Source organism: Macaca nemestrina, chromosome 5 (genome assembly GCF_043159975.1).
Source record: "Macaca nemestrina isolate mMacNem1 chromosome 5, mMacNem.hap1, whole genome shotgun sequence".
In the NCBI taxonomy this organism is placed as follows: Eukaryota; Metazoa; Chordata; class Mammalia; order Primates; family Cercopithecidae; genus Macaca; species Macaca nemestrina.
The window spans coordinates 13,791,370-13,815,389 of record NC_092129.1 but is presented as its reverse complement, the minus strand read 5'-3'; the positions used below and the strand labels follow the sequence as shown (position 1 = coordinate 13,815,389).

The 24,020-nt window shown below is 38.3% G+C and overlaps 2 protein-coding genes across 7 annotated transcripts in view; one reads left to right on the top strand and one right to left on the bottom strand.

The window, feature by feature from the left end:
• LOC105492046 (centrosomal protein 57 like 1) overlaps window positions 1-2,545 on the bottom strand; it is a 57,907-nt gene extending 55,362 nt beyond the window's left edge. Inside the window, exon 1 of one of the 5 annotated variants that reach the window (XM_011758893.3) lies at window positions 2,430-2,545. The gene's annotated coding sequence lies outside the window, so the exon portion shown is untranslated. Of the gene's footprint in view, window positions 1-2,105; window positions 2,265-2,314; window positions 2,405-2,429 lie in introns of those variants that run through there. The other 4 variants (XM_071096276.1, XM_011758892.3, XM_071096275.1 and 1 more) reach the window with 4 other exon arrangements.
• A 288-nt stretch (window positions 2,546-2,833) lies between these two features.
• The window catches only part of LOC105492043 (sestrin 1), a 107,679-nt gene continuing 86,492 nt past the window's right edge, over window positions 2,834-24,020 (top strand). Inside the window, exons 1-2 of one of the 2 annotated variants that reach the window (XM_011758881.3) lie at window positions 3,207-3,356; window positions 3,547-3,884. In XM_011758881.3, coding sequence (XP_011757183.1) covers window positions 3,606-3,884 — 279 coding nt within the window. In that variant the 5' untranslated portion in view covers window positions 3,207-3,356; window positions 3,547-3,605. Of the gene's footprint in view, window positions 3,885-24,020 lie in introns of both variants that reach the window. The other variant, XM_071096271.1, reaches the window with a different exon arrangement.

Here is a 24,020-nt window from a genome sequence, read left to right as displayed (position 1 = left end):
ATTAGAATGCTATTTGCCCAGGCATCTATATGGTTTATTCCCTCCCCTACTTCATATCTCCTCAATTGTCCCCTTCTGGATTAGGTCTTTTCTAACCACTTTATTTAAAAGTAAACCTAGCCCCTCACATCCTGACACTCCCCATTCCCCTTCCCAGTTGTTTTATTCTCCACTGCATTTGTCTTCATTTCATTTACTAAATGTTTTACATATTTATTTACTATCTCTTCTCAGTAGAATGTAAGCTCTATGACAGTAAGAATTTTTATATATTGTGGTCAGTGCTGTATCCTCAATGTCCTGTTATATAAAAGGGACTCAACAGAAATTTGTTGAGTAAATGCGTGGGTGAAATGGAATATGAGAACCAATGAGTGAAAAATGGTCTGTATGGTTGATCTGGAGAGCAGTATATGAAGTGAGTCTGAAAGAGTACCAGATGATGTCAGGCTTTATAAAGGAGTTTTGCCTTTATTTTAACAGTAGCAGGACACCACTGAATAGTTTTAACCAAGAGAAAATCTGATCAGATCTGCAGTTTCAAAAAAATCATTCTGGTAGCTATAATGGAGAACTAATGGAGGAGGGTCATTGTGAATAACTGCTACTGAAGCGGTCTTGAGAGATTACCACAGTTTGAAGACAGGTGGAGAGAAAAATATATTTGAAGGATATTTTGGGAGATAAGATTGGCAGAACTTGGTAATAATTTAGCCATAAAAGTATGAAGGGCAAGAAGAAATAAAGAATAATGTTTAGCTTTCAAATTTTCACAAGTAGATGGATGGTAGTGTCCTTTGCTGAAATAAGGAACACTGAAAAAGAATCAGATTTGTAAGAGATAACTACGCATTTGATTTTAGGAATGTTGAGTTTGAGATGCTTTTGAGATATCCAAGAAGAAATATCCAAGAGATAGATATGTGAAAGCTGAGAGGTGAAGTTGAATGGAGCTATTCATTTGAGAGTCATAAGTGTTGATGAAGCCATGGGTACACATGAGATCATATTTAACTACAGCATAAAAAGGCACCCAGCCTTAAGAAACTACCCTACCCTTTATGGGCTGGATAGAGGATGATCATCCCAAAAAGGAGATAAAAACGGAATGGTTTTGTTTTGTTTTCTCAATCACATTCATAAGTTATTCCCTTTTCAAACTTCGGATTCAAACTAGAAGTGTTAGAATGTAACAGGCTTTTGAAATTCGACCAATTCATCAGAACTATGCATCTATTCAAAAATAGCTCACTTACAGAAACAATGTAAAGAATTCACAATATCTGTCTCTTTGTAGCTTCAAAGCACATCAATACACAAAAAGCACCCTTCCCTTCCCACCCCACACCGCCAAGTATGTATGATTTGGCTTACTGACGTTTCCTGAAAGTACCCTATCTCTCGCTCTGGGCCTTAGCATACGCTGTTCTTTTGATCTTCATTTCCGCTGGGATGAAGATTTCCCTGGCTTTCCAAGACTGGGCTAAGTGATCTCCTTCTAGGCATCCCAGTGATATCATATAGTATTGTAACTGTATGTCTAACAACTGGTTCCTCTTAACTGGATAAGACTGTCTTTCTCATTGTTGTATATTCAGTGCCTAGCAAGATGAAAGTTTTAGAATTTAATGTAATGCAATTCTGCAACATAAAGAATTAAAATCTACACCGATTATCAGTCCACTGATGGCCGTTCAAACCTCGACTTTTCTCAAATAATGACTTTCTAAAAGCAAATAAAGCCCAGAACATCCCTAAGCAAAGGCAAACAAAGGTGCAAATGCGCAGAGATCCCAAATCCATCCCGCGCCTGCCCACAGAAAAGGGTGGAAGTAGAAGCAGCAGCCCGAAGCTCCAGTTTCCACAGCATCCTTCCTTCTTAGGCCGCTCCCTGCGACCCTCGGGATCAGGATCCCTAAATCCTCGCCTCACCCACCACACCCCGCGCTTGGGCAGCTGGACTAGTCCTTCCCACGCAAGCCACTGGAAAAATCCTTGGACTAAGGGAGGCCACGCTAGATGGCTTCGTCTCCAAAATCCCAGAGGAAATGGAGGAAGGAAAAACCCTGTCAAGGAAAGGTGACAACCCAGCCTACAGTGCTTACCAAGCAGACACTCTCAGTCAGCCCCTGCCACCGCTAACCGTTGGTTCGCGGGCAGCCACAGGCGACGTCGCAGTGGCCTCTGGGGATTGTAGTTTCTGTCGCAAACAAAACGCGCCGGCAGCATCAAAACTACATTCCCCACAAGTCAACGCGAAGACGTCCCACCGACTTAAATCTGGGGTTTGGAGTAATAAAGAGGCCGTCACTACTTTTACGGTGATCTTAAATGTAGACTCAATTTCGTCCAGGAGTCCCTTCGTGCCCTTTTTCTTTGTCGTGCTTGTTTTGTGTGTGACGAAGTCTCAGTGTACTTCTACGCCTTACTTTTTCCTTCCCCTTCTCCAGGACACACTCCAAACATCCGGGAACGGAAACCGCCCCAGGGCGCAAGCTTAGAGCCTCCGGAGGCGCTTGTGCCCTGTTCTAAGTCACGCATGCGTAGCAGCCGGCAGCGGTTGGCAGCCGCGCGCGGCGCACTGGGGGTCCGGAGGTAGCCTGCCAGAGGGCGGGGCTTTTTCCAATGGCTTTGCCTCGGCGGGTCGCGTCTGCCTGGGCGGGGAAGAAGGCGCTGGGGCCGGGGTGGCTCCCGGTTTGTGCCGGGCGGAGAAAGGGGAGGGGCTGGGGGTGAGGACCCCGTCTCCCCTCCCTGCTCCCGCCCTCTGGGCTGATCCCCACCGATGGGGCTGGGCGAAGGGCGGGCTTTGCGCCTTGGGCCCCGCCGCCCCGCCAGCTCCGCGGCCCAGCCCTGCGCTCGAGGATTGCTAGGGCCGCCCTATGCCCTCTGGCTCGACGGTGGTGGGCGAGGGTGCAGGGATCGGAGAAGTAGCGTCTTCCCGGGGGTCCGGAATTGGCGGGGCTGGGGACGCTTTTTTTCATCGCCGCCCGCCGAGACAGCGGCTGCCCGAGACTGCCGCCCTCCAGCAGCGCCAAAGCCTCCGGCCGCTGCGGCCAGTGGGCCAGGGTTCGGCGAGCCTTCCCTGCCGGCGCCCTGCCGGCTGCTGAGGCGCTGGGAGGAGCTGCGGAGGGCGGGGACTGGTGTCGGAGGAGGGGCGGGGTGGGAAAGCTCGAGAGAACCCGGTGGCTGCACAGACAAAAAAGCCCCGAATGGCTGGAGGGCGTTCAACTGTTACCAGCCTTTTGGGGCAGAGCACGGATTTGACAGCTCCACAACGTGAGGATATCCGCTGACCCCGCGAGACGGAGGAGAACGCTTCCCCGAAATTCTCCGTCCACCAAAGCCAGCGCTGCAAGGTTGCAACTTTCCAACTTTGTTTTCCAGAAGGAAGACTGCCCTTTAGTGTACAAGGAGAGGGTGAGAGGGTGATCTAGCTTGTAGATCGGCTGAAGACACCAGTGGTTCCAAATGTTACCCATATGTGTGTTTTCATGACGATTTGATTTCTCTGATTTTATTTTTACATTTTTCATTTTAAAAACACAGAGTGATTTTTGGGGACATGCTGAAAGGTAACTGAAGACCGCAAAGGAAAAACTATTGTCATGGCTGAAGGAGAGAATGAAGTGAGATGGGATGGACTGTGCAGTAGAGATTCAACTGCTAGAGAGACAGCACTGGAAAACATTAGGCAAACCATTTTGAGGAAAAGCGAGTGTCTTCGTTCGGTGAAAGAAACACCTCATCGTCCATCAGACGGGCTTTCAAATACCGAGTCTTCGGATGGGTTGAATAAGCTACTTGCTCATCTGCTTATGCTTTCTAAGAGGTGTCCCTTCAAAGATGTAAGAGAGAAAAGTGAGTTTATTCTGAAGAGCATCCAGGTAAGGAAGAGCATTTTAAATACAAAACTGTCTCCCTAGTACAGTGAAATTTTATTTGCAATTATTCACGTTGTGTTTGTTTCTATTAGGTTGTTATGTAAACTTTGATTATGAGTTTACATCTTTAAATTAGAGTGTTCTGTAAGTAAACAAGTAGCGTTTTTCTAGAGAGTTTTAGGCAGAAACTGCTTTGCTCCTGGAAGAATATATGAAAACTACAGTTAATTCCAAGTAAATACTTGTTTTTCCTTATATTTCTTTTTACATGTTGTTGGGAAATGTAGCCAGTGTGTTTTTTCACATTGTCACAGTGTTCTGAGTGGAAAGGCTCACATTTAAAAGCCTCTAAAATGATAAAGGGTATTAAATGTTTCCTAGTCAGCCCGTTCAATATAATTGGTGGAACAATTTTGTCTCATTTTTAAAAACAAAACAAACCAGGATGTGTTCTCTAAATGCAACCTCTCTTTTTTCAAGAAGAGAATTATATAAATAATAAAAAGCTCTCTTAAAAAAGCTAACATTTTCATGTTGAAAAGGTGGACCCAGGTGGGGTATTTGATAGAAGCACTTTTATGGCAAATTGCTCAACCAGCTTTCTCTGTGTTTGCCTGAATTGTTTCTTTTTCACATGTGTAGCTATTTAAGATATGAGTGCAGCAGGTTAAAAATATTATAGTTTTTCCTCCATTTTGTTCATAATTTATCTTGTTTTATTACAAGGTGTGTTAGAAGACTTTTTTTAAAAAAAGTTTTTAGATATTGAGAATATTCAGTAACACCTTATATATGCTTGTCAATCTTTACATTTCTCAATCTGCGTGTGTTGTCCAAAGTCATGTATGAGAGGTTCTTAAAATTTAAAATGTACTTGGGTAACTATGTAAGTTAAAATTGACAGTTTTTATATACTGGCTTGAATTTAGTTTAAAGCAACAGAAAAATAATATCGACAAAATGAAGACCCTATTTAAAATCTTGGGATATTCCTTCTCACTAACACTTCGGAAACAATTGTCACAATTCAGAGTTACCAGAGAGGAATTAATATACTAGGTAACTGAAGTTTACCCTTTGAAACACAACAAGTTATTTCTGTATCTTCTAGACTGTAGTGGCTATAATAATCATTTTTGTCCATAATGGGGTCATCATTAAGCATATCGAGTATTGTTGTGCAGCAAAGGGTGGAGGACTGACTATATGATCCATTAGTTTTTATATTTTTTGTGTGTAATTTTTATAGTTTTTCTCTTGTTTCCTTTGCCATCAGGATACTTGACTTTGGTCTCTTCCTGATCTTTCATTTTGCTGCTTAATTTATATTAGAATGGGAAACCAGATAACCGATTTTGTTAAGAGTTATATTGAAAATAAAAGTGAGCAGGCTCTGAGGAGTATAGTATCAAAGGATTTCAATATAATGATAAATACATGGATACTGGAGTCAGAGTTGGGCTCAAATTCCGCTCCTTTACTAATGACCTTGCCTGTAACCTTGGGCAAATTCCTTGACCTTTCTTAGCTTGAATTTCCACGTCTGTAAAATGGGAATAACAACACAGAGCTCTTGTGAGAATCAAATGAGATATAAAGTGCTCTGGTATATATAGTAGATGCTTCTCTCCCTTTCATAAGTGAAATACATAGACTATGCGATATATATTTCAAGACTCATTCATCCTGCAAAAGGACTCAAGAATTTCCTTTCCTGGGAAGGTTCCCTATAGACATACTCTTTTTTTTGCATCTCTGCATCTATGGTACAATTATAACAGGCACTTTACTTATATTGTGTTATAAACACATGCTTATGTGTCTGTCTCCCATAGGAAGGCTGTGAGTTCTTAAGAGTATTGGCTGGGACCTGGAAGCTACTAAATAAATATCCAGTGGATGAACAAATTTATACTTTCCTTCTTTCTGTTTTTCATCAGTAGTCTGAATAGATGAAGTTTTCAATTTAGGGAGTTTCCACCCAGCATCATTCATTTATGCATGCAGTTTTGCAACAAATGTTTATTGAACCCCTGCTGAATGTCATTCTGAGAACTGAGGACCAGTGGTAACAATTTTGACATTATACCAAAGGGAAACAGACCATAAAGAAGTAAACAAATAAAAAATTTAATTTTAGATAGTAAGGGAAAGCTTTCCTGAGGCAATGACATTTAAGCAAAGACATGATGAATGAATAAATATTATCCATGTAAAGGTGAGATTTGTGAGGGGACATTCCAGACATAGGGAACAGTATGTATGAAGGCCTCATGACAAGGAGAGCAAATGAGTTCTAGGAGCTGAAAGTAATGCAATATGGCTGGGGCAGACAGTTTGAGGGTGGCATGAATAGCTTAAGAGGACATACTCTGGAGTTTGGCAGACCTGGCTCCGATACTGTCATGTGTCACTTAATGACATTGATACACTCTGAGAAATGCATCATTAGGTGGTATCATATTTGTGTGAATATCGCAGGGTGAAATTACACAAACCTAGATGGTATAGCCTACTACACACCAAGGCTATGTGGTATATAGCCTGTTGTTTCTAGGCTACAAACCTGTACAGCATGTCACTGAACTGAATACACTTTAGCAATTGTAATACAATGGTAGGTGTTTGTGTATCTAAACATAGAAAAGGTAGAGTAATAATATAAAATTACAATTGACCCTTGAACAGCGTAGGTTTGAACTGCATGAGTCCACTTATAGGAAGATTGTTTTTTCAATAGAAGTTATACTAAGTTGGGTGGGGTGGCTCACACCTATAATCCCAGCACTTTGGAAGGCTGAGGTGGAAAGATCTCCTGAGGTTAGGAGTTGGAGACCAGCTTGAACAACATAGCAAGACCCATCTCTACAAAAAGTTAAGAAAAAAAAATTAGCTGGGTGCAGTGGAGCACACCTGTAGTACCAGCTACTCAGGAGGCTGAGGCAGGAGGATCTCTTGAGCCCAAGAGTTCGAGGTTGCAGTGAGCTATGATTGTGTCATTGCCCTCCAGCCCTCTGGTGACAGAGCAAAACCCTGTTTCAAATAAACAAACAAAAGTTACACTTGAGTGTGCCTGCCTTTTCTGCCTCTCCTTCTGCCTATTCCACCTCTATCACCCCTGAGATAACATGCCCAACCCCTCCTCTTGATCCTCCTCATCAGTGTACTCAAACTGAAGACCATAAGAATGAAGATCTTTATGATTATCCATGTCCACTTAATGGTAAATATATGATCTCTTCATTATGATTTTCTTAATAACATTTTCTTTTCTCTAGCTTATTTTAGTGTAAGAATACAGTATATAATATGTATAACATACAAAATATGTATTAATGGACTATTTATATTATCAGTAAGGTTTCCAGTCAACAGTAGGCTATTGTTGGCTAAGTTTGGAGGGAGTCAAAAGTTATACACAGATTTTCAACTGTGTGGAGGGTTGGCCCCCTAACCCCCTTGGTGTTTAAGGGTCAAGTGTGTAATCTTATGAGACCACTGTTGTATATGGGGGGTCTGTCATCAGCTGAAATGTTATGCAGTGTGGGACTACTTTATTAGCTCTACAACTTTGAATAAGTTACATAATCTCTCCTTGATTCACTTTCCTCATCTGCAAAATGAGCATGATGCTTATGATTCCTGCCTCATAATGTTGCTGTGAGAATAAAATAAATGATGTTTGCAAAGCATAGCACAGTGCCTAGCATATAAGGAATGCTCAGTTAATGTTAGGTATGCCTACTATTACTCGGCAGAAACCAGACCCCAGAGGGGCTTGTAGGCTATGTTAAGGGTTGTGGACTTTATCATAGAAATAATGGAAGCCATTGGGGGATTTTGAGCAAGGTAGTGTAGTGATTGATAGTGCATCAGAAGGATCACTCTAGAAAATGGATTTCCATGGTCAAAAGTGGATGTGTGACATCAGTTGGGAGGTTGTCCTAGTAGCCTATGACAAAAGTACTAGCAGACTAGGATGTGAGGTAGGGCAGGAGGGAGTGGAAAAAATTAAAATGGGTCTGGTAGATATCAAGGAGTTAGAAACCACAGGATATAGTATTTAGTTGGATTTAGAAGATGAGGAAAATAACAAAATTAAGCGTGGCTCTAAAGTTTCTGGCTTGAGGTACTTGGTGAATTGTGCAGTTATTTTCTGAGACACAAGAGTGGCAGGGGGTCAATTTAGGGGAAAAATGAATGCTGTTTTAGACATGTTGAGTTTAAGTTGTCTGTGAGATATCCAAGTAGAAATAGCTCCTAAATGAATTTCTGCCCCCGATACCACTCTTCTAGTTCTGTCATTGCTATCTCTCACTTCTCCAGATTAAACTCACCCTCCACTTCTATATCTCTCCTCCACATAGCTGTAGAGCCATTTATCTAAAATGAAAATCTATGTAACTTTACTGGCAAAAGCCCTTTAGAATAGAATAGAATTTAAACTTCTATGTCACATAGTACCCAGCATTATCTGGCTTTACCTCTCCAGCTTCACTGCCTACCATTTTAGCTTCAGCCTTGCATGAGAAAGCAAATATTAATTCAAATGTAGCACTCCATAATGCTTTCTGTTATTCATTAGTAAAGCAGCAAAAGCTGCGGTGCATATGCAATTTCTGTAGTTGTTCCTCAAGGCCCTGAATTGCTGTAGGTCAGCTCGGAGGGCTATAGTTGGCAGGGGAGAAATGATGACAAGGTGGTAGAATGGATTCAATTCCAAGGAGCTAAATCTATTTAGAAAAAAAAAAATGACACGTTGAGAGATAGCATCTTTTGTTTATACCCCAGTTCTCGATTTATTGATTCCACATCAACATGTTTAAATATATTGACATTTTTGAGAAATATGCTGGGCCAGACAGGCACTGTTCTTGGGACTTGAAGATCAGTAAGTGTTGTTTCCTGCTTTTGAAGAAGGTTTTCTAGTCTCATCCAAGGCTTTATTTATCTTGGGTTTTTAAAGAAACTTAAGAATTACACCTTTTGATACTCTGGGTTCTCTAAATAAGGGAATGGGAGTATTAATACTGGCCCACTTTACTAATATAGTCTACTGGTGAACTATATTCGTGATGATACGTGTAATTAAGGAGGAAAATGTGAGAGCACATATGTATCAAAAGATTTTGAGGCATATCCAGAATAGCCAAGTACTTTTCCAAGAATGATCATTTGATCATATTTTCATAAGTTTGCCAGCAATCAATACTGTCTGAAAGTAAATTGGCTTAAGATAGAAAATTTAGAATAAGCAACAAAATACTTATCTTTGGTAAGTGGGGTAGAGGAGGCTTTCATTTAGTAAAGTGATTATTACACCCCCCTCCTCCAGGAGAAATAAAACTTTCATTGTTGGGTATGAGGCATATTTGTAGCTGTTAGAGCTACAGTTGGAGTTGCAATATCTAGTTGGTATCCAATTGAGTAATAAATAGATTGAAGATCTAACAAGAAGTTTATTATTTCACATAATAAGTCTGGAGGTTGGCAGTTCCAAGCTTGATTGATTCATTGGCTCAACTACATTACTTGTCTGCTTTCTTTTTTTCTTCTCCTTTCCTCAGCATAGCAAGTGATGTCTCCATTCCTACAGCATGCTATTCCAGGCACCATGTGCAGACATGACTCTCTGCAGCTAAGAAAAGAATTTCTTCCCAGTGTCTCTCTCTTAGGGAAGAAAAACTTTCCCAGAAACCCTCTAGCAGACTTCCTCTCAGTTTCTATTGACTGGGATTGGGTCACATGCCCTTTTCTAAGCCAGTCATTGATGAGGAAATTGGGCATTTCTATTTTTGGTTTGGACTAATCAGCATTCAGCCCCTAAGGACCAGGAGACCACCACCCCCATCCCCCACCCCATCACTTGAACAGAAAATTTCTCAATGAGTAGAAGCAGGACAGAAGGCAGTCAGGCCTAATTACAGGCTTCCATTAAAACTGCATGTGTATCTAACTAGATAATATATCACTTGGTCTATTTATAATTTGGATCTGATTAGATTAGAAGCATACTTAATTCATTTATAGTGGGGCTATAAAATATAACATAACAGATTGGAGACATTCTAGAAGCAGATTTGGTCTTTTTAAATGATTGTTTTGTTTTGATTTTTTTTTTAACTGCCTTTTAGTGAGAGCCAAAAGTCTAAGGTAGTGCTTGTCAAACATTCACTGCTGACTCTTAGATATCACAGCAAATATGAGAGTCCTCTTTCAATATTTACACTAAGCTTCTCTCTTCCATACCACTATTTTCTGGCCTTTCTTATTTTATTGATACATTGAGAACTCGGTCCCTTTACCTCAGAAAGCCTTGTGGCTTACTTCTCAGTGCCTCCTCTCATTCCTGTCTTTGACCGCTTTCCTTCCTTCCTTTTGAGGCTCAGAGAATATTCTTTATTCTCAGGTTTTCTGTCCTTCTTTGGATAAAGAGTGTGAAGAAATTGAAGGCAAATCTTTAACTTTTTTTTTCTAAATTGTTTGAAGACAGAGCCAATCTTTTTTAACTCTCTGACTTATAGTAGGAATTATATCTGTACTATCTATACTCAGTGTCTTCTTTATAATATATAAATACATCTTGTCCTATGTTTTGACTCTTCAGAAAGATCAAAATTAACAACAATACTCTTATGTTTTCAGATTTCATCTATTTTATTTTATTTTGTTTTTTGAGATGCAGTCTCACTCTGTCGCCCATGTAGTGCAGTGGCACGATCTTGGCTCACTACAACCTCTGCCTCCCGGGTTCAAGCGATTCTCCTGCCTCAGCCTCCTGAGTAGCTGGGATTACAGGTGGGCGCCACCACACCTGGCTAGTTTTTAGTAGAGACAGGGTTACACCATGTTGGACAGGCTGGTCTTGAACTCCTGACCTTGCGATCCACCCGCCTCGGCCTCCAAAAGTGCTAGGATTACGGGCATGAGCCACTGTGCCCTGCCCAATTTTGTCTATTTTATTCCTGTTGCAGTGACCTCTAACATGAAAAAAAACTGATTCATTTAAAAAATATTTTTCTAACACAGTTATTTTGTTTACAAATGGGATACAGTATTTTGTACAAAGATGTTAAACACTTGCATAGTAAATTTTACTTTAAGGTCATGGGTTGTTCATGACATCATGAAGGATCCTCTAAAACAATGGCTTAATTAGAATTTTTTTCTCATTTTCAACACTTGTGTCCTTAAAGTGCTGTATGTGCAGACCATTTATGAAGTAAAAGAATTAGAAAATAGGTGTGCTGTTGTCTTTGTTTAGAGTTATATTTATTTTTCTTTTGATAAGCCATTAGAAATTTGCAAAATATCTTTTTACCATTTGAATAGGTAATAAATTAATAATTCAAACTGCTAACTTAAGGATTGTTGAAACTTTGGTCTGACAGAAAGTAGCTGTGGAATCGTGGGTATAATAAAGGATTCTTTTTTTTTTTTTGAAATGGAGTCTCACTCTGTTGCCCACACTGGAGTGCAGTGGCATTATCTTGGCTCACTGCAACCTCCACCTCCCGGGTTCAAGCAATTCTCCCTGCCTCAGTCTTCCGAGAAGCTGGGATTACAGGCATGTAATTACACTAAAAACTACACTAAAATTACACTAAAAACTACACTAAATTACAAAAAATGTAGACTAAATTCACTAAATTACAAAAAAAATTTAAAATTACACTAAAAACTACACTAAAACTAAAAATTACACTAAAAACTAGCCACACCCGGCTAGTTTTTAGTAGAGATGGGGTTTCACCGTGTTGGCCAGGCTGGTCTTGAACTCCTGACCTTAAGTGATCTGCCTGCCTCGGCTTCCTAAAGTGCTGAGATTACAGGTGTGAGCCGTTGCGCCCAGCCTAATACAGGATTCTTAATCACTTAAAATTTTAATAAAATGGTCACTACTTCGGGTTGTGTGTTAATCATGAAGAATTTTCTAATTTAAAAATAGGCAGTGTTTATGTTGTAGCAAATTAGCATAGACTGGAAGGAACCATAGACATGAGAAAAATCTTAGAATTTGTGGAAGAACAGAGTTGATGCTGGTCAGGGAGGGCAGCATGCTTAAAATGCTTAGAAGGATGAAAGTGCTGCTGGAAGTACATCAGCACCAAGCAAGCTTTGCCACCAATTCTAATGTCTACTTTGTCAGAATTTCTCATATCAGTTTATTTTTTCACACCATGGTAAAATATCTAAAATTTTAAATAGAAGTTAGTGGAAAGTAGGGTTTACTTTGACACATTGTTTCTAGCTCACATTTACTACATTAAGTGAGAAAGATTTCAAATGACCTTAAGGAATTACCTAGTACTTTAACTAGGCTGGCACAGTATACTCAGGAAATCAGATTTCAAGGATTCTTCACAATATTTGGTGATTGTATTTCAGATTTCAAGGATTCTTCACAATATTTGGTGATTGTATTTGTGTGTGTGTGTGTGTGTGTGTGTGTGTGTGTGACGGAGTCTCGCTCTGTCGCCCAGGTTGGAGTGCAGTGGCGTGATCTCGGCTCACTGAAAGCTCCGCCTCCCGGGTTCACGCCATTCTCCTGCCTCAGCCTCCCGAGTAGCTGGGACTACAGGCGCCCGCCACCATGCCCAGCTAATTTTTTGTATTTTTAATAGAGACGGGATTTCACCACGATAGCCGGGATCGTCTGGATCTCCTCACCTTGTGATCCGCCTGCCTCGGCCTCCCAAAGTGCTGGGATTTACAGGCATGAGCCACCGCAACCGGCCGGTGATTGTATTTCTGGGGCATTGACAGACTAGAAATTTAGGTATGAAAACCTTCGCTAGATAGTCACGCTTTGGGAACATTATTTTTATGCTTGTTTTTTTTTCCTGTTGGTTGCTACACCAAGTTAAGCCAGTGTCAGTAAACATCCATGTACTATAAAGTTAGTGTATAGAAGAAAAAAAAAAAAACTTTGAAAGATGCATGTTTTTTTAAAAGTGCTTTTTTCACTGGAGATACTTTGAGAGTTTCTGTAGAATGACTATTAGGAGCATTTATTAGATTTTCCCAGTTGGTATTATTAAAATCTGTCTATTACGAGTAGACTCACAGTTTGTGGCACACTTTTCAAATAAATAGATTAAAAACAACCTTGAGTTTGTAACAAAAAAAATTCATGTTAAATTTGGCAACACAATAATTATCTGCCTTCTCATGTAAAGAAATCTGATAGATTGTAATGAAATAGGGAATTACCTTGGAAAAACTAGATACTTTTAGCTTTATATTTTACATAAATATTACCTTATTTTTAATTTTAAAAGTTAGAGAAGGTCTTCCTAGAATTGTAAATTCTTTTATTTATTATAAAATCACCTTAGGACAATTCCTAAGCTTTTATTTATTTTTCATTTGTTTGTTTTGTTTTCTTTTTTGTTGTTGTTTTGTTTTTGTTTTTCTTTTTTTGAGACTTTTGCTCTTGTTGCCCAGGCTGGATTGCAATGGCGTGATTTCAGCTCACTGCAGCCTCCACCTCAAGGTTCAAGTGATTCTCCTGCCTCAGCCTCCCAAGGGGCTGGGATTACAGGCGCCTGCCACAACGCCCGGCTATATTTTTAGTAGAGATTTAGTAGAGATTTCACCATGTTGGCCAGGCTGGTTTCCAACCCCTGACCTCAAGTGACCCGCCTGTCTTGGCCTCCCAAAGTGCTAGGATTACAGGCATGAGCCACCGTGCCCGGCCTAATTCCTAAGCTTTTAAACAATACTAAAGGGAAAAAAATTTATGACATGAGCTTTGTGGTTTATACTACCCAAATAAACTTTAATATGTATATGTAATCATTTATTGAATATACATTAGTGAATATACATTAGTGAATTGAATATTCATTTAGTGAACAGTGTTCATTTAGTATTTTAACTTAAAAGTTGTTTAAATTGACAAGCTGGCAAATATATATGCCTTAAAATATTAACCATATGGCTAGAATAATTTATTAATTTTATGTGTAATGTTTAGTAAAGTCTAATTAGAATCTTAGTTTACCTTACTAAAAGTGAGCATTTACTGTTTTGATACCTCTGTGTTTGACAAGCACTGCACACTTGTCTTTAAATTTTACATGATTTCATTTTCTAGCTAGTTGGCACGTGTTAGCTGTCTATAATTATAACTGAGTAATTTTTCAAATGCTATTCATAGCCTAAACACAGCAAGAAATTCTTCCAATCATGTGATAAAGACTGAGCCTTGCAAAATAGTGGTAGAGTGATACGTTCAATGGTACTGAAGGACATATTTAAGAGAAGCCTTTCAAAAGTAAAAAGTGATTTAAATGTTAGGGAGACAGGTTTTCTCACAGTGTAAGATCTCTCAAAGTCATTGATAGTGATTATATCTCAAATTAAGATGTATCTACTTTCTCATTTAACAAGTTAATATATACATTGACTGACTTAAACTATAACATATGACCTTTGTTGATGACAGACATTCTGAGTATGAAAAATTGAAATTTTATTGAGACAATGTAAATTTTACTATTGAACCTAATGAATCATTTCTTCTCGTTTCATTCATTAGATTTGTATGTGTGTGTTTATCTACTATCTGCCAAACCCTATGCTTATCTATTTTTTGACATGGGAAAGAAAAGGCTATATATACTTCACTTAAGTTTAATAAAGGTCATACTTTAAAAAACAAAAAAAACTTTTTATTTCTGGTTTACTTTATTTCCTGACCATCCATTCTAAATATCCAGAGTCTCACTTTGACTAGAGATCTTACTTCAGAATGGTATAAAGATATGTTGAATTTTCTTACCAGCCATGTGCTCATGAATAAATTAACCTCTATAGTCGCAGTTTCCTCATCTAGTAATTGACATTTTATTATCTCCCTTGTGGTATGGTTCTAAAAATTAAGAGATGACATTGGTAAAGCATTTTGTAAACTTTAGTATACTGTACAAATTTAACTATGAATAAACTCTTTGAACCTTTGTTTACTTATCTGTAAAATGAGAATAATAATACTTCATACAGTGGGTTTGAGAATTATTTGAACATGTAAAGCATGTAGAAGTAAGCCTAACACATAGTAAGTGCACAACAAATATTGATGGTGGTGATGGTGATGATGATAATGATGAATTTGATCTAGGTCTTCCATCTAATGAGTCAAACTTGAAACTGCCATTAGTTTAGAAATAGACTTGATTTTTATGTGATTGACTTTCATACATCCCACACTTTGTATCCACATGTATTGAAAATCCCTGATTGTCTTTTGTACATTAAATTCTATTTTAATACATTGTGTCATAGGGTACCACTGCCCCAGTGTGTTAGTAGTTGCCCAAAGTGACAGCAGATCTGGAGGAACCAGCCCTTCATTGGAGGCCAGCGTCATTCTGGTATGCCAGCATGGCACCAGCAGGGAGAGGTTGCGGGGAGGCAGCTGCATGGGTCATCCGGGTAATCAAGTACACATGGAGAGGCCCACAGCCAAAGCTTGTGCTTCAGTACCTGGACAGCATTGGAGGATAATGGTCAAGACCATGGGCTGTGAAGTTAGTCAGACCGGGTTTAAGTCCTGCTCTGCCAAACTGTGTGACTGGGCAAGTTACATAACCTCCTTAAGCCTCAGTTCCCTTACAGAGTTATGAGCAATGCTTACTGGAACCCAGTAAGCGCTCAGTGAATGTGAGTACTTAGTATTCTATTCTGCCTCCCTCCTCTAGGGGAGGAGATAGGAAGTTGAGCCCTCTAGCACTATTTGCCCTTAGAGTCCCCCAAGTCTCCAAGCAACTGAGAAAGTTTTAAACTACTTTGAAGGTTCATTGGTCCTAGGGGAAATAATGCCTCTAGGAACTATAAGGATTTTATAAATACTGCTTTAGCTCTCTGGGAACTGGATTTCCCTTACACTGTGTTAGTCTCTTATTCTACTTATAAACATTTAACTTTCAGCATGTCTTCAGGGACACATAATATAGAAAAGTAAGTGATTGTTTGTATGCTGGTATTGCCAGTAAGCAACCGAATACTCTGCTCCTGGTTGATTCATGTCTAGTACTCCAAGCAAGTTACCTACTACAGAAGTTTCTTTCCTTGAGGGTCTAATGAGGACATTAGAGCTGCCCTATCAGTGTTTCTACTGTGCTTCCCCCAATGGGAGCTTGATATATTAAGCAGAAAGTCTTCAAAACAGTGCTTTCTCTATCAGACAGTTTGATATAATTTAGAAGAAGGTAACTAAACAAGGGTTGAATTTGCTTGGTAATATGTGGCAGGTGTCTTTGGGGCTCCTTCTGAGCTCCGATGCCTGCCTCTTTTATCTTCTGTGAGTTGGGGTGGATGGGAGGAGAGGGGCAGAGGTGGCACCAGACTTTCCTGTCTGCTTTAAAATGTGCCGTGGGATTGGAATCAGGTTGTCTTAAAACGCCATTAGCAGTCTGTATGCTTTTGAAAATAAGAAGAAAAGGCATTCTGTATGCCACACCTAACCCTTGGCCCTTTTCATGTAATAATTCATTCAACCTGCACAACATTGTATGGGTAGATATTTTTATTTCCATTTTCTCTGTCAAGAAAAAACAAGGCCCAGATGGGTTAAAAACTTGCCCAAGTTATCATAGCTAATACAAGTTGAATATGTCTTATCCAAAATGCTTAAGACCGGGCTGGGCATCACGGCTCACACTTGTGTTCCCAGGATTTTGGTGGATTGCTTGAGCCCAGAATTCAACACCTGCTTGGGCAACATAGTGAGACCTAATCTCTACAAAAAATATAAACATTAGCTGGGCATCGTGGTGCATGCCTGTGGTCCCAGCTACTTGGGAGGTTAAGGTGGGAGTATTGCTTGAGCCCAGGAGGTCAAGGCTGCAGTAAGTCAAGATTGCACCACTGCACTCCAGCCTGGGCAACAGAGGGAGGCCCTGTTTCAAAACAAAACAAAACAAAATACTTGGGACCAGAAATGTTTCGGATTTCAAATTTTTTTTTTTGTTTTGGAATATTTGCTTATGTATAATGAGATATCTTGGGGATGTAACCCAAATCTAAACACAAAATGTATCTGTTTCATATATACCTTATCACATAATCTGAAGGTAATTTTTATGCAATATTTTGAATAATTTTGTGCATGAAATAGTTTGTATTAAGTACTTGTATGTGGAATTTTTCTACTTGGGGTGTCGTGTCAGTTCTCAAAATGTTTCAGACTTTGGAACATTTGGGATTTGGGATTTTTGGATTAGGGATGCTCAATCTGTAAGAGGAGGAGTCAGGTTTTTTTCTCCAGTCTGTGAGACTCAAGAGTCTGTGCTTTCCAACATTATACCTCATTATCTGAATTAAAAATTTAATGTTAAGATTCCTAACAGTGAAAATATATTACTTTCTTTCCCAAATTATTTTCCTTCAAGGTAAAACTTAAAACTTTGTTGTTTCTAGGGGAAACCACATTCTTAGATGTTACTAAGTTGCATATCAAATCCTTATTTAAACCTTGACCCGTGTTTTAAATTGCATTTGAACCCTACTGAATCTTCATGTTTCACTCTGGTGTATAATTTTCGTTATGTTGTCATTATAAAAGTTGCCTGATCGCAAGGAGTATGTGGACTCTGATCCTGGAAATATGGTGTATAAAAGGCTTATTTTTATATTAAGTGATTCCTAGTAAGATGATTTCTTTAATGCACTACCTAAAAGAAAATTTGGTATATTTCCATGAGCAATAGACTCAAGATTAGCTTTGAATGTTAAAAGAGCATTCTCCTAGCTAGTTCATTGTTGCCATGACAGTGCTGGCAGTGCAAGTGTTGTAGTGACTCCTTGCAATGATCTTATTTTAGACCCTAACGTTTGCAGTGCTGAACGTCCCCTTCCCCACCCCACAAGTAACTCTAGTGGAAAAGTACTGGTGTTATAACTGGCTTCTGGCTTTATAGCTGAAAGACTGCACTATTGTGGGCTTGAAAAAATAGTGTAGGCGTGTTGAGTATTTTTCCTGTGGATTATAAATGTTTGAAATCTCCCAAAATACGGTTTTGCATTACATGTCATACAGCAAGTTGTTTATAGCTAAAAAGAAAAGGGACCTCAATTGTCTTTAGAAATCAAGCCTAGGTTGTATAATTACATTGAGCTTATACAGAAATCATTCTCCCATTTGTATGCCCATACATACTTCATATTCAACTTATTCTTTTATTCAGTTGTTATGGAAAATTATTAGAATCATAAAGGATTGTGTTTAAACAATGTAGAAAACTACATTTTTGTATGCCTTTCATAATTCAGCATTTATCTACTTAAATTGTGACATTTTAATCTTGATTTCTTAAAAAGCGAACTCACCTAAGTTATATAATGTTCAGCAATTACTCAATTTGAACTGGGTACCTGAACCAACGTAATTGTTGAGGCATTTTTAACTTTGTTGCTTATATGTTTTAAATTAGATTTTAAAATACTTCATTGATACTTTCTAATTGTAAGTCCTATTATAACAGTACCATTAAGCATAAAATATTTGCAAATTTATCAGAGTAAATGCCATTTTTATCCTTTTGCATACCGTTTGTTAGGTCAGATTTCGATATGTGCACTAAAAATCTATTATAACATGATGAAACAAAATGATTTTGGCAACTGACCTTGTCAAGGAAGATGTAAAGTCTAAATATACCTCATTAGTGACAACTGCTTTTTTCTTAAATACTACATTAAAGCTTAGTTCATCTTCCTTAGGTGTTAAAGATTTAAACATATCTTGCATGATTGGGCCTGTATTGAATATTAGTGTATGAATATCAGACAATCCCTTTTGTTTCTTTTTTTTTTTCAGTTTAACACAGAAAAATAACTTTATAAACAAAAATTTGACCCCAGGCTAGAATTGCGTTTGGCCTTTCCACCAGGCAATGAGAATTTATCAGAAGTGTGTTTATTTTTATTCTCTTAGTGGTAATTATTCAGATAAAGAAGTATCCAATTCCAGTCTACGGTGGTCTTTGATGGCTCCCTATTTGAATTTGGAAGTAGATGTACAGTAATATATGAAGATTCAAACCTTGAGATAAATATTCTTTCATTACATACAACATATTGATATTATTATTTTAATTGGTCAGAATGAGACTAAATTATGATTAGTTCCTTTCTCTTGTTAAAATACGGATTACAGGGCTGTTATTTTTTTTCCTGTATCCCACAGCACCTCTATAGCAGACCTCCCTCTCCATCTAAGACTGAAATAAATGTGCTTTTCAAAGATAAGGTTAGAATTCATTTAAAATATTTCTTTATGTCTGACACTGTTTTGGCATTGTGGGGGATATAAAAACAAAATAAAACAACTACTGCCCTTAAGAATTTTGTAGTGAAAATTGAAGAACAAATTAAGACTGCTAAAAATGTAAAATTTTATGGTACTATGTTGACAACAGTGCAGCTGTTGCTGGGAGAGTGCATCATACAGTGCATCACACTTTCTAGAGAGCAGTTTGAATATTAGTCGAAACCTTAAAAGTGTGTACATGTTAATATATTTATGATATAAATGTATTATCTATGTGTCTTTTATATACAAGTGGGTAATTAAAATCAAACAAGTGGTATTATAAAGGATTATTATTTTTATTTATATTTTATTTTAAGACCATGACTCACTCCATCACCCAGGCCGGAGCACAGTGGTGTGACTACTGCTCACTGCAGCTTCAATCTCCTGGGTTCAAGTAATCCTTCCTCCTCAGCCTCTTGAGTAGCTGGGACTACAGGTGCACACCACTGCACTCAGCCAATTTTTAAGTTTTTTGTGGAGACAGGGTCTCATTATGTTGCCTAGACTGGTCACAAACTTATAATTATTGAAAATTGTTTTAAAATGCATGTATAGGAAAAGAAATATACAAATTTCAATGGAAAAGACAGCTTTAAAATAGTATGTAAAATATATATTTTTATGGAGAAGAGGGAAAAGTCAGGAAACTCTCATGCACCAAAATATTAACCATAGTTCTCTTTTAGAAATAGTTATTGGTGATTTAAATTTTTCTTTGAATAATGGTAATCATTAGTAATTAATTTTTCATATGACTTATGAATTAAAAAAATGAAAATCACTGAAATTTATTGAGTGCTTACTATATGGCATTGTGGTAAGCATTTTACATATAACATTTGCAGTGTTTCCATGGGTTACAGGTTTTGAGGAAGAGATCTTTCCCAAACAAAAGAAGTACACAAATATGCATGAACCCACTCACTATAATATTAGATTAAGTTTCTGATTTATTTAGTCAAGGAAACAGGAACGTTCTAGGCATCCTCACTGAGAAGTACTTGCAGCCACCTTAGTGCTCTTTCCTTGGACCCCAGGGTTCCCAAAGGTGGGGTGCAGCTGCTGGTGACACTGTCTGATCATGTGGGTCACACCAGATCTGCAAAACTCAATTCATGCCATACTATTGCCTTTTTATATTTGGGGTTTACATTCATATTCTGGATGAGTTTACACAACTATCTGTGCACTTTCTCTGAAGTCTCATTTCCCTGCAGTCTCCAATTCTATAGCTACAACAATTCTGTGAGGTGAGTTTTAGGTTTTATAGATGAGGAAACAGACTCAAAAAGATGAACTGAAACAGTGAGTACTGGAGTCAAGAGAAGGCATGTCTGATTTCTAAGTCTCTGTTCTTAATCACTAGTCTATTTTCCTATAGTTTTTTTTTTGTTTTTTTTTTTTGTTTTTGCTTTTTACAGTGAGCATGTATTATTTTTGTATTGGAAAGCAAGATCAATGGGAAAAAAGTATGTGAAATATAGAGTGGTACAGTACAGTCATGTGTCACATAATGACATTTCAGTCAACAACAGACTGCATAAACAATAGTGGTCCCATAAGATTATAATATATTTTTACTGTACTTTTTCTATGTTTAGATATGTTTAGATACACCAATACTTATCGTTGTGTTAGAACTGCCTACAGTATTCAGTCCAGCAACATGCTGTAGAAGTTCGTAGCCTAGGAGCAATAGACTCTAACATAAAGCCTAGGTGTTAGTCTGAGTTTACCCTCTAGGTTTGTGTAAACACACACTGTGATTTTTGCGCAAAGATTAGATCACATAACAACACATTTCTCAGAATATATTTGTGTCATTAAGTGAAGCATAACTGTAATTCAGAGCAAGGAAATATCAGGATGGGTTGGGATAATAAAGACAGCTTAATAGAGCAAATAAATTTTACTGTAATAATTAACTTTTTTTTCTCAGTTTGTCGTTTATACAAGTATACACTGCCTCTATCCCCAACATGCCTAAACCAAATCTCGGATGACTGGCTGAAAGTAATTAATGCTCTGTTGTTGTTTCCTGCAGACTAAGTTTTGGCCTCATTTTTGTTTCCTTTTTGTGGCCTCCTTTTATCTTCCTTGCGCCATCTGTCAGTGCCTGTATGAACATGTAACTATAACTTGTGTCAAAGCTCTTCACTACATTGATGGGCATTATAAATAAAACAATTCCAATAAAACAAGTTTCCATAAAGTAATACCCTCATAATTTAAAGACTGAGATGGCCAAAAGAAGTTGTAAAAGTTACATTAAATAATTGAAATTTCCCTAGAATGTTACTATGCTTGACATTCAAACTCATGCACTTATACTGTATTGAAAACTTATTGAAAGAAAGTAGAACTAAGATCTTGATTCTTGTCAAGCAAATTAAACTTACAGCATAAACTAGGACTGATATTCAGCCAGTATGCATTGGCACAGCAGTACTTGTTAAAATACTGAACTAGTTTCATACTAGTTGGTAAATAGTAAATAGAAGCTGCAAACCACAGTACAATTAATGATACATAATAGAGATGGATGATTTTTCTTAGAAACCACAAATGCACTTAGATTCCAAGCTGGTCTGGTCACTGAAGCATGGAACTAGGAAGTTTGCTCAAACATCATATTATTTATTTCAGATGTTGGGGAAAGTGCAGAAGCCCTTGGATGACAGAGAAGACTATGCAGTGAACTGGAGAGGACCTAATCTGTAATGTGTCATTCATGCCAAAGGGAGGAGCAGGGTCCAGGCTTAGGTGGCGACTGCAGAGGCTGCCACAAGCCAAGGATAAAGACCCTCCGAGTCATTCTCTCTGGGGGCGGGGAGGGGGTGTTGAGGAGCTTTCCTTTTTTTAAGAACTGAATTAGTTTTTTATAGCCTCATTACAAATGTGGTGGTTTAAAACAAGAAAGAAGTATTATTTCACAATTTCTGTGAATTAGGAATCTGCTTACACCTTACCTGGGATCTCTGTTTCAGGGTCTCCCATAAAGCTGCAATTACAGTATCTACCAGGGCCGTGGTCTCATTTGAAGGCTCTAACTGGGAAGGGTTTTCATCCAAGTTCATTCAGATGATGTAAGATTCAGTTCCTTGCAGGCTAGTGGATTGAGGGCCTCAAGTTCTTGGTGATGTTAGCTGGAGGCCACCCTCAGTTCTTTGTCGCATGGGCCTTTCCATTTGCTGCTTCAAAGGAAACGTAAGGAGCTAGAGAGAGTACTAGCCTGAGAAAGAGTGCCAGCAAAACAGAAATCACAGTCTTTTATAACCTAATCTTGGAAGAAACATCCCATCACTTTTACCTTAATCACTTCATTAGAAACGAGCCAACTAGGTTTAGTCCAAACTCAAGAGGAACAGATTACAGAAAAGAGTGAATACCAGGAGGATCATTAGGAACCATTTTAAAAGCCATTGGGAAATATTACCCTAACAACCTATCTCCTGAAGCTAGGAGTTAGGAAAAGAGTCCTTCCTGCATACTATGAAGAGAGCTGTGATTTAGGGTATATGCTTAGGAGCCTGCTTAATGTCAGAATAGAGTGTGCTTCAGCTAGTGATAGTATGAGCCCAGTCTCAACTTCTTCCTACCTTTGCAGCCATTCTCCAGATAAAGGAGCCTCACACCAGCCTGAACAATAGATGCCCTACCCCAGTGTCTGCCCCCTCACTAGGTGGGGCCCACCGAGCCTCAGTGGGAGAGGCCTGCCTGACTCTAGCAGCTTCTTCATCTTCCTTGTTCTTCTTCCTTTCTTTCATGACTCTTGGCCCCCATTATTCCTATGCAACCTTAGGAAATGTTTTACTTCCCATTCTTGGTACTAAAAGCAAAACAGCATTTGTCCAAAAGGTAGGAAATGGCAGTCAGCTTTCTTTTCATCATTTGATAATTCTCTAGAGAGCTGTGAGTCATATCTCTTCTGTGTCTATGATTTGGGGGTAAAGGGAATTAAAAGCAAATCCCAAAACTTTAATGAGCATTCTCAAATGAATAAGGAGTGAGATTAAATATTAAGCAACCCAAATTTTATTCAGATCACCCAAACTCAAGTTGGTGTACTTTACTATCCATTTTGTGTTATCTGTAAGGAACAGATGAAATAATTTTATCTTTTTTCACTTTATAAGCCATAATTCTTATGTATTTTGGGTATTGTAGAGCTACCCACAAATGATTATGTAATTTATAGCAATTTATTTTAAAAATTTAACCCACTGAATACAATGTTGAGACGAGAGCTTTTCAATGACAGAGAAAGCTCTTGATTTTAGTAAAGAATTATCAATATTTATAATTTTCTCATTTCACTTTTAGCATCTTGGCCAAATGTTTTATTAAAATTAAATATTTTTAATGTATATTTTAAATCTAGAAGGGGTATATACATATATATACACACATATATATACAGTTATGTGTTGCTTAACAGAGATATATTCTGAGAAATGCATTGTTAGGCAATTACGTAATTGTGCAAACATCATAGAATGTACTTACACAAACATAGATGGTGTATAGCCTACTACACATCGAGGCTATTGCTCTTAGGCTGCAAACCTCAATAGCATGTTACTGTACTGAATAGGCAATTGTAACACAATGGTATTTGTGTTATCTAAACATAGAAAAGGCACAGTAAAAATGTGGTATGATAATTTTATGGGATGACCATAGTATATATGGTCCATTGTTGACCAAAATGTTATGTGACACATGACTGTATGTCCCAATACTAATAGCGGTTATCTCTTGGCAGTGGTTTATGCTTCTCTTAATTTTTCCAAAATTTCTATAATTGGTTAATCTAT